The 10736-nt window shown below is 47.0% G+C and overlaps 2 protein-coding genes across 3 annotated transcripts in view; both read left to right on the forward strand.

Annotated features, from left to right (window-relative positions):
* Positions 1 to 417: 417 nt before the first annotated feature.
* Positions 418 to 7108, forward strand: LOC109485553. Its single transcript, XM_019789575.1, is given in 4 exon segments — positions 418 to 2310; positions 2312 to 3250; positions 4187 to 5426; positions 5429 to 7108. Coding segments are annotated over 4 exon segments (5700 nt in total). The 5' UTR covers positions 418 to 429; the 3' UTR covers positions 7069 to 7108.
* A 701-nt stretch (positions 7109 to 7809) lies between these two features.
* Positions 7810 to 10736, forward strand: part of LOC109465864 (TBC1 domain family member 10A-like) — a 15016-nt gene continuing 12089 nt past the window's right edge. For both annotated transcript variants that reach the window (XM_019763356.1, XM_019763364.1), the window contains exons 1-2: positions 7810 to 7988; positions 9326 to 9667. In XM_019763356.1, the coding sequence (XP_019618915.1) occupies positions 9390 to 9667 (278 nt within the window). In that variant the 5' untranslated portion in view covers positions 7810 to 7988; positions 9326 to 9389. The remainder of the gene's footprint in view (positions 7989 to 9325; positions 9668 to 10736) is intronic.

Raw genomic sequence — 10736 nt, forward strand, 5'->3', positions numbered from 1 at the left:
CTTCCCCTTTTTTCCCCTTTAAGGACTTTTATGGCATGCCATAAGGACTTTTATGGTACAAACAGTACGTGAATTCTTTACATGTTTAGTTCCACCTGACCTGGACCGTGAGTGGACTGTTCCGTCTTTTGGCGACGGCTAGAGAACGTATAGAGTCTGTTTATGTGTGCTATAAAATTTTAATTATACGTCCTTCGTACAACAAAAACAAAGTAGCACAACAACTACTGTGGCTGAACTTCTGGCAGTATGAAAAACTACGTTCAAAGAAAATTCAGGGACCTGGAAGTATATACTTCCTCATAAGAGACGTATAAGGTGATTATATGTGAGACGCAGTCATGGTCTCGTGACTGACAAAAGAGGAACCAAACGCTCAAGAGGAAAAAGCTGAAGGAGGAAATGGTTATACTAGGCGACTCAGGGACCATGTGCAACATGAGGAAAAATACTTTGTCCCTCGTTGTCATCGTCTGTCTTCTCGCTCTTTCCGACTGGACGTCCGGAGTGGTGGTGAATCGGTCGGCCAAGATCCCGGAGAATGCCGGCATTGGAGAGCAGGTTATCCGCGTTGTACCGACCGCACAGGGAGCCAAGGAGGAAGTGATATGTGAAATCATCGACGGAAACGTTCACGGGCGTTTCAGTGTGACTCGGGACTGTGTGATTGTAGTCGCCCGTCCTTTAGACTTTGGTTTAAACCGAAGGTACAACTTGACAGTAGCCGTCCCTGGAACACCCGAGACCTGCTATGTTGACCTACAAGTCGAAGACGTGGACGGATATCCTCCTATCTACAACGACACCTGCGAACTGCCGGTCCTGGGAAACGACAGAGCGACTGGACAGCCTGTTATTAACGGGATAATGACAGGGGAGTACATGGAAAAAGGTGCCGGCCTGTTTGTTCTGAGAACTGACCTAAACCAGCGACTCCGAGGTCATCAGCATAGTCATGACGACAAAATTGATATCTACACCGACAGTGACTGTCACGTTACTGTTGTAGTCGGTATAGACAGTAACAGAGACATGAGAACGGTTTACGGCTTGACGCTTTCTGGGTTGTATTTCTTACGATGTTTTCACCCACTTGACCATGTACAAGTCTTTGAAGGTGCAATCATCCTAGGAGACACGGACTTCGCGCACTACGTTGACCGAACATCGTATGTCTGGACTAAACGGAAGTTCAAGCTGTTGATTTCTTTCATAGTAAAGTCAACAGAAACACAGCGTTTGGTCTGCCGCCTGCCACATGGAAGACCAGTTTCTATGCCGATCAGTCGAGGAGGTGTACCTGATGAAGTTTCTGTGAGTAGAGTTGAACTGGAGATCCAGCCCGTCGGGTGTCCACCGAACAAGTACGGTTTGACCTGTGACCAAAACTGCACTTGTGAGAACGGTGCCCGCTGCCATGGGCTGAATGGGGCCTGTAAGTGTCAACCTGGGTGGACAGGAGTCGTCTGTGACATACCTCACAGCACCGTCGTCATCATTGCGTCCCCTAGCAGCTCGTCACAGATCTACATCAAGGGTTCTTTGACATTATACTGCAGGTCTTTCCATCTAGCTGTTGAGAAGATGGTTTGGAAATTTCCCAATGAAACAAAAAAGAGACTACAGGGGACACAAGAAGATGAAATAAGGATTGAAAGCGTCCAGTCCGAACACAATGGTACCTACACTTGCATTGTTGTTACCGAAGACAAGACGGTCGTTCAGGCAAGTTACGAGCTTCAGGCAGTCGCTTGTCTCCCCGGCAAAAGAGGCGAGCTGTGTGAAGACGACTGCGGCTGTCTCCAGGGTGCCGTCTGTGACCGGTGGGCCGGCTGTGTCTGTCCGCCGGGATGGACGGGAAGAACATGTGAGGCAAGATGCCCGGACGGCACATACGGACGGGGCTGCAGCGACGAGTGTCTGTGTCAGAACTGCGCCGCCTGCGACCCTAGCGACGGGCAGTGTAACTGCACCAATGGATGGTATGGTGCTCACTGTACCCTTCCATGTCCGAGCGGCCAGTACGGATGGAGATGTCGGCATGTCTGTGGCTGTAAGAACAACGCCACGTGCCACAATGTCGATGGGAGCTGCGCTTGTGCGGCGCCCTGGACCGGTCAGTGGTGTGACGTCATACAAACTGAGACATCGACATCCTTGTTGCCACTACAGGTCTCTATCCCCCTTTCATTGACACTGCTTGGTACGTTGGCCGCGCTTTACAAATGGAGGAGGGCCACCCGGACGAAGAAAGGCCTAGAGGAGGTGCAGGCTCTTCTCGAACTTAGCAGTGTGGAAGAAGACCTTACGGCTGCAGGGTCTACAGCCCGGCTGGCTTAAACGGTGGGAAAGGAGGGCGAAGGATCTGACTTTGGGCAATCTGATTGGTCAGGGTGCATTCGCCTGTGTCAGAGAAGGGAGTTTACGCACCGCGAACGCTGACGTCACAGCTGTAGCGGTCAAGTCCGTCCGTTCCGAGAACAGACTGTGCTATCGAGCCTTCTGTCGCGAAGTAGCGATGTTGGTAGCTTTGAGCGAAAACTGCCAAGACCGAAACGGGCATTCAAACATCATTAAGTTGTTAGGAGTCATCACAAAGTCCTCACCAATGTGCATTCTCTTAGAATATGCTGCCAAAGGGGATCTCCTGCAAATTTTAAAGCAACATCCTAGAGATAATGTTGCTCGTCTTCTGGGCAGGTTTCTCCGCTACGCAGTCCATATATCGCGTGCCCTGAAGGAGCTCCGATCTCTGCGTATCGCTCACGGTGACGTGGCCGCTCGAAACGTTCTCGTCACTGGAGATGACGCCAAACTGTCCGACTTCGGTCTGGCCCATGACGTGTACACCACTACTGCTTACGTCTCCGCAGACAGAAGAGGGGTCGACGAACTCTTGCCTCTGAAGTGGATGGCTCTGGAGTCGCTGGAGTCTCGCAAGTTCACCTGCGAGAGCGACACGTGGTCTTTCGGCGTGCTGCTGTGGGAGATCGCGACGGGCGGGGAGGAGCCCGACTATCGGCAGGAGTTGATCCAACAGAGTTGTCCCAACGGCGGGTTAGTCGGGATCCTGAGACAGGGATATCGTCTTCAGAAGCCGCCCAGATGTCCGGACGGACTGTATGACGTCATGACGTCGTGTTGGCAGGAGAAACCATCCGCCAGACCAGAGCCAACGGATCTCGAGCGGAGGCTGACAGACTGTCGCCGAGAAATGGACCCACTGTTTGTCATCGAGAAGGTGTCCGCAGTTTGAGAGTAAAAAAATGAACCGATTTCAAGCAGATTTAATGTGAGGGATCTGCTTCAGAGTTCACATGACTTTCACTCGTTTTGAATTGCATGTACAAATCGTTTAGACAGCAATTGCACCCCTAATAGCCTAGAACTAACGCCACACACAATGAAATATGTGTATGATATATGCTGGTAGATAGTCTTGCAAGACACTTGTCTTTGATATGGTCAAACATGAAAGTTACTCTTTATCATAAGTTTTTTATTTGTCGATTCATGTACTGTGTGCTGCGTATACGATGGTGTAATGCATTTGTTTTTAAAATCGACTACTGTCGAGACAGGGCCCAGATTTAGGCTACCAAACGTGAATGGTATTCTGCATTTAATCAAGGACATTGTGTAGAATTATACACGAAAGGATGTACTCTATGTGACTTTATTTATAACTGTAGCATAACTTTCTTTCTACGGTCTTATCATTATAACTTTACTTCTTACCATAATTTTACAAAGTCTGATAGGTTAGCGGAGTTCAATAACTTTGAATTAAGATCTGACATATAAAGGACAGGGACCCAAGTGAACCTCAGTCTGTCTTCAATTCCCTCAGTCGTGATCGAGTGCAGACACCAATCATATAGCATACGAAACAATATAAATCACATCTCCTTCGTATAACAAAATAGCTTAGCAATCACTAGTACACTGAGTACTGTGGCTGAATTGCAGGCAGTATACAAAAGTCATCCTCCCATGGCAGGGTCAGCGGCTCCGAGTTCCTTCTGGAGAAGGAACTCGGAGCCGCTGACCCTGCCATGGGAGGATGGCAAAAGTACGTCGAAACAAAATTTAGGGACCTGAAAGTATGTACTTCCTCATAAGAGACAAAGCTGGTGAGGTAAGATGATCATGCGAAACGCTGTCATGGTCTCGTGACTGACAAAAGAGGAACCAAATGCTCAAAAGGAAAAACTTGAAGGAGAAAATGGTTAAAATATTCACCTCAGGGACCATGTTCAACATGAGGAAAAATACTGTGTCCCTCGTTGTCATCGTCTGTCTTCTAGCTCTTTCCGACTGGACGTCCGGAGTGGTGGTGAATCTGTCGGCCAAGATCCCGGAGAATGCCGGCATTGGAGAGCAGGTTATCCGCGTTGTACCGACCGCACAGGGAACCGAGGAGGAAGTTCCGTGTAAAATCATCGACGGAAACGTTCACGGGCGTTTCAGTGTGACTCGCGACTGTGTGATTGTAGTCGCCCGTCCTTTAGACGTTGGTTTAAACCGAAGGTACAACTTGACAGTAGCCGTCCCTGGAACACCCGAGACCTGCTATGTTGATGTACAAGTCGAAGACGTGGACGGATATCCTCCTATCTACAACGACACCTGCGAACTGCCGGTCCTGGGAAACGACAGAGCGACTGGACAGCCTGTTATTAACGGGATAATGACAGGGGAGTACATGGAAAAAGGTGCCGGACTGTTTGTTCTGAGAATTGACCTAAACCAGAGACTCCGAGGTCATCAGCATAGTCATGAAGACAAAATTGATATTTACACCGGCAGTGACTGTCACATTACTGTTGTAGTCGGTATAGACAGTCACAGAGACATGAGAACGGTTTACGGCTTGTGGCTTTCTGGGTTGTATTTCTTACGATGTTTTCACCCACTTGACCATGTACAAGTCTTTGAAGGTGCAATCATCATAGGAGACGCGAACTTCGCGCACTACGTTGACCGAACATCGTATGTCTGGACTAAATACAAGTTCAAGCTGTTGATTTCTTTCATAGTAAAGTCAACAGAAACACAGCGTTTGGTCTGCCGCCTGCCACATGGAAGACCAGTTTCTATGCCGATCAGTCGAGGAGGTGTACCTGATGAAGTTTCTGTGAGTAGAGTTGAACTGGAGATCCAGCCTGTCGGGTGTCCACCGAACAAGTACGGTTTGACCTGTGACCAAAACTGCACTTGTGAGAACGGTGCCCGCTGCCATGGGCTGAATGGGGCCTGTAAGTGTCAGCCTGGGTGGACAGGAGTCGTCTGTGACATACCTCACAGCACCGTCGTCATCATTGCGTCCACTAGCGACTCGTCACAGATCTACATCAAGGGTTCGTTGACATTACGCTGCAGGTCTTTCCATCTAGCTGTTGAGAAGATGGTTTGGAAATTTCCCAATGAACAAAAAAGAGACTACAGGGGACACAAGAAGATGAAATAAGGATTGAAAGCGTTCAGTCCGAACACAATGGTACCTACACTTGCATTGTTGTTACCGAAGACAAGACGGTCGTTCAGGCAAGTTACGAGCTTCAGGCAGTCACTTGTCTCCCCGGAAAAAGAGGCGAGCGGTGTGAAGACGACTGCGGCTGTCTCCAGGGTGCTGGGTGTGATCGGTGGGCCGGCTGTGTCTGTCCGCCGGGATGGACGGGAAGAACATGTGAGGCAAGATGCCCGGACGGCACATACGGACGGGGCTGCAGCGACGAGTGTCTGTGTCAGAACGGTGCCGCCTGCGACCCTAGCGACGGGCAGTGTAACTGCACCGCTGGATGGTACGGTTCGCACTGTACCCTTCCATGTCCGAGCGGCCAGTACGGATGGAGATGTCGGCATGTCTGTGGCTGTAAGAACAACGCCACGTGCCACAATGTCGATGGGAGCTGCGCTTGTGCGGTGCCCTGGACCGGTGAGTGGTGTGACGTCATCCAAACCGAAACATCCTTGTTGCCACTACAGGTCTCTATCCCCCTTTCATTGACACTGCTTGGTGCGTTGGCTGCGCTTTACAAATGGTGGAGGGCCACCCGGACGAAGGAAGGCCTAGAGGAGGCGCAGGTTCTACTCGAACTTAGCAGTGTGGAAGAAGACCTTACGCAGGGTCTGCAGCCCGGCTGGCTTAAACGGTGGGAAAGGAGGGCGAAGGATCTGACTTTGGGCAATCTGATTGGTCAGGGCGCATTCGCCTGTGTCAGAGAAGGGAGTTTACGCACCGCGAACGCTGACGTCACAGCCGTGGCGGTCAAGTCCGTCCGTTCCGAGAACAGACTGTGCTATCGAGCCTTCTGTCGCGAAGCAGCGATGTTGGTAGCTTTGAGCGAAAACTGCAAAGAACAAAATGGGCATTCCAACATAATCAAGTTGTTTGGAGTCACAAAGTCCTCACCAATGTGCATTCTCTTAGAATATGCTGCCAAAGGGGATCTCCTGCAACTTTTAAAGCAACAGCCTAGAGATAATGTTGCTCGTCTTCTGGGCGGGTTTCTCCGCTACGCAGTCCATATATCGCGTGCCCTGAAGGAGCTCCGATCTCTGCGTATCGCTCACGGTGACGTGGCCGCTCGAAACGTTCTCGTCAGTGGAGATGACGTCGCCAAGCTGTCCGACTTCGGTCTGGCCCATGACGTGTACACCACTACTGCTTACGTCTCCGCAGACAGAAGAGGGGTCGACGAACTCTTGCCTCTGAAGTGGATGGCTCTGGAGTCGCTGGAGTCTCGCAAGTTCACGTGCGAGAGCGACACGTGGTCGTTCGGCGTGCTGCTGTGGGAGATCGCGACGGGCGGGGAGGAGCCCGACTATCGGCAGGAGTTGATCCAACAGAGTTGTCCCAACGGCGGGTTAGTCGGGATCCTGAGACAGGGATATCGTCTTCAGAAGCCGCCCAGATGTCCGGACGGACTGTATGACGTCATGACGTCGTGTTGGCAGGAGAAACCGTCCGCCAGACCAGAGCCGAGGGAACTCGAGCGGAGGCTGACAGACTGTCGCCAAGAAATGGACCCACTGTTTGTCATCGAGAAGGTGTCCGCAGTTTGAGAGTTAGAAATTGAACCAGTTTTCAAGCAGATGTAATGCGAGGGATCGGCTTCAATGTTCACACGACTTTCGCTCGTTTTGAATCAAATGTACAAATCATTTAGACAGCAATTGAACGCATATTAGCCAACACAGTATTACGCCACACATAATTAAATATCGGTATGATATATATGTATGTTTGTTAAAAGGAATAGAACAAGATATGAACTTTGGTAGATAGTCCTGTTGTAAGAATCACTTGTCACTTGTGAGTGATTTGGTCAAAAGTGAAAGTTTTGTTTTCATATATATTTCAATACTGTGTAGACAGGGCCCCAGATTTAGGCTACCAGACGTGTATGTTATTCATCATATAATCAATGACATAATGTAGAATTTTTACTCCATTGGACTTTATTTAATTACTTATAACTCTAACGTTATGATAACTTTACTTCTTACTTTTTACAATTGTAACTTTATTTCTCACCATGATTTTACAAAGACTGATAACTTAGTCTATTTCAATAAATTTGGTGTCTCTTTTACTTTTAAAATGCTGATAAATATTTCCGAAAAGATATGCCGCCCACTTCATCTCTAAGTCTGTAAATGTGCGCCACCTTGCGGCACATGCTGCTACGGCAGTCTTGGAAACAAGCCTATCAGACTCGCCCTAAACTGCGACATTCGGTATTACTTCCGGTCTAGACGATGACGTCAGGGTAGACCGTCCAATCAAGGCTCTTGTGAGAAAGAGGTTCGGTAGTACAGCTTAACTTCCGGTCCAGATGATGAGGTCAGCGCCGCCTGGGTGGAATGCTGTGGACCGAAATTTTGACAACTGCAAGGCAAAGAGCAAAATTATGCAACGAAGATCGTGACAAATGATCGCTTTCGGCTGGAATGGAGAAGTTTTTGGAGTCGCCGATAGACAGGTGAGGCTAAGCAGTTGGGCGGAATTTCCCGAAATCGTAGGCGTGTGCGCACACCGTGTACTGACGGAAATATAGCAGATCCGGATTTTGACAGGACGAAGCGAGTTTAGAAGAGATTTGTCCGGATAATAAGGAAGTAATCTTGCGAATATTACAGCTATTAAGTTTGTAGTTATATAACAGAAGCTCTGATAGCGAATGTTGTCGTCACAGTGTTCTTTTAGCCACGACGCCATTGTTGAGAACTAGAGGTAGGGAGGGTTACTCATAAATTATATCACAACCGCATAAATTGATCTGAACAAAATTAGCTTTTTGTGTGTGACTAGAACCCATGACGAAAAGAGCACCCATGGGTAACGTGATGCGAGCAGAATATTTTATATTCCTGGCACTTACGCAAAAAGTAACGGTTTACGTTTCATGTAAGGTGCCTTTATCGGTAAATGTCAAATCATGTTGAAATTTTAATATCTAGGATATGATCAGATATCGCACTCAGATTATTGTTCAACCGAGAACTATTGTAAAGTAGAATTCTAGAGAGTTGCTGTAGTTTTCAACGTTATTGTTGGTAGGATTCAGTAAAAGAAATGTCTACAAATTTGCCTTAAGGAAGTTTGCACAGATTGGGTGTGGTTGGGGTGAGTTAAGGGCATCAGAGATGTTGTCTTATGGACTACAAATATCATTTTCTTGCACCTGTGACTCAATTTGAATTCTATCAGTTCACCAGTGACATGATATGATAATTAGATGTATATATAAGATGAAATCATCTTCATGTACAAAGGTCATGGGTCAACATGAGAGAAAACAGTAGGCCAATGGCTGATGTTGATTTATTAGAAGATTGTGTGACCCAAAGGTCAGGAATGTGGGAAACTGTTACCTGTGTTGTTCCCATATTTGTTTTTAAGCAAAAAATTATAACCGCTCTTTTGAAGTTGAACTGTATACTCTGTCAAGGTTTATTTTCATCATTGTCTGCTACATATATTGTCTACAACACCCAGATTTTTCACGGTTTTTGTTGGATGTTTCATTGTTTGGTCAACGTTGCATCTAAGTTTGCCTGTTGCAGACGATATCTTTTCCAACACAACATTTGAAAATATAGAACGAACGTCATTCTTGGAAATTAAGTTAATGCGTGAATATATTATATATAAACCTTAAACGAGATGTTCTGAAGTGCTTTGCACAATACATTATACTTTATAGCTTTAGTTTACAGGTGTTTATGTCAGCTTTAGTTTACAGGTGTGGTACTTTCTCCCAACGTGTGTGGTATTTATATATACAAGAGTAATAATGTGTACCTTATCTCTATGTAGGTCCACAGACTAGGCAGGAGTAGAGCGATCACTTTCATGTTGGAGCAGTTGAAGGCCACAGACGATGTCGACCAGCCACAGCCAGACTAACTCCCCGACGGGGATCAAGCCCATCCCGGCGGTCCACGAACTCTCGGTGTCGCGCGACACCCTCGGCACCTGCACCTCCATCACGGACACCGTGGAACTGGAAGGTTCCACTAACACCTTGGGGAGTAGTGACGTGGACTCGGAGATGAACGGAGGGATGGGGGGAGCCATGGGGGAGGACTGGGAGGGGTCGCTGCTGAAGAAAGTGGACAGATACGGGTTCATGGGAGGGAGTCAGTACACAGAGGATGGGTAAGTGACTACACAACTCAGGGGTCACCCCAGAAATTCTTAGGGTGGAGGTGCTCCCTCCTCGGTTGATGAAAACTCTGCGAATTTTCATTAAGATATCAAGAGAAAACCCTAAATTTGAACATTTTGGGAGAGGTTTTAAGATTTGGGGGAAAGGGGGAGCACCCTTGCTTGGGGAGAGCTCTGTAACTGGTACTAAATTTACATACAAATTTTGTACTTATGTTTAAACTTTAATAAAGTATTGTTTTTACAGGTTTCACAGATTATGGGTTCTAAGTAGTTTCTATGATATTGAAGATTCTGAAAGGAGAAAGTTGTTTTACACATGGAAATGTCAGAATCAATGAACTACCAGTAAACTTTTAGTTTAACACTAGATCTTCTGCAAGGTAAAGATGGATACATTCACATGGACAGTCATCATAGCATGACTCATTGAGTCCTGGAAATTTTCTCTGTAGTCTCTGCCTACTAATAAACATTATGTCAGCCTGTCTGATGTGGACTGTCTGAAACTGAAAGTGTAACTCGAATTTGACTCTTGCATGGAGTGTTTGTAAAGGTTTTTCACTTTCTATTCCAAGTAGAAGAAAAAGTCATCACTCTACATCTTGTGTACTATCAGTGCATGGAGAGATAACAGTATACATGACATGCCCCTCTCCCCAATTGTCTTACTGAAAGAAATCTGATAATGTATCTAGAGCTATTTGTGCTATGAAAGTGTTTTTAATAGTTTTCATTTGAAGAGATTGTGCTATCCTGATCTACATGTATGTCTGTACATATATGTTTGAGTTTCCCTTGATAGTGATACATATGTATAAGGACACCACTCTCTGACCTAGCTTTGCTGTGTGAAGACACACACACTCACTGTGTGTCTTGTCCAGGCCTTACCCAAGTGTCACTTACAAATATCGCCTTATCCTGACGTGTCATCAGTCGCCAACTGGCACCCTGTGTGGCAAGCAGTTATCTGAGAAATGTCAACCAAACAAATCAGGGCGTCTGCCAAACAAATTAGCTGTATTTGTGTGGATGTGGACCAAGGACAGAGTTACTG

The sequence above is a fragment of the Branchiostoma belcheri genome, unplaced genomic scaffold (assembly GCF_001625305.1).
Source record: "Branchiostoma belcheri isolate BF01 breed outbred unplaced genomic scaffold, Haploidv18h27 scaffold1, whole genome shotgun sequence".
Taxonomy (NCBI): domain Eukaryota; kingdom Metazoa; phylum Chordata; class Leptocardii; order Amphioxiformes; family Branchiostomatidae; genus Branchiostoma; species Branchiostoma belcheri.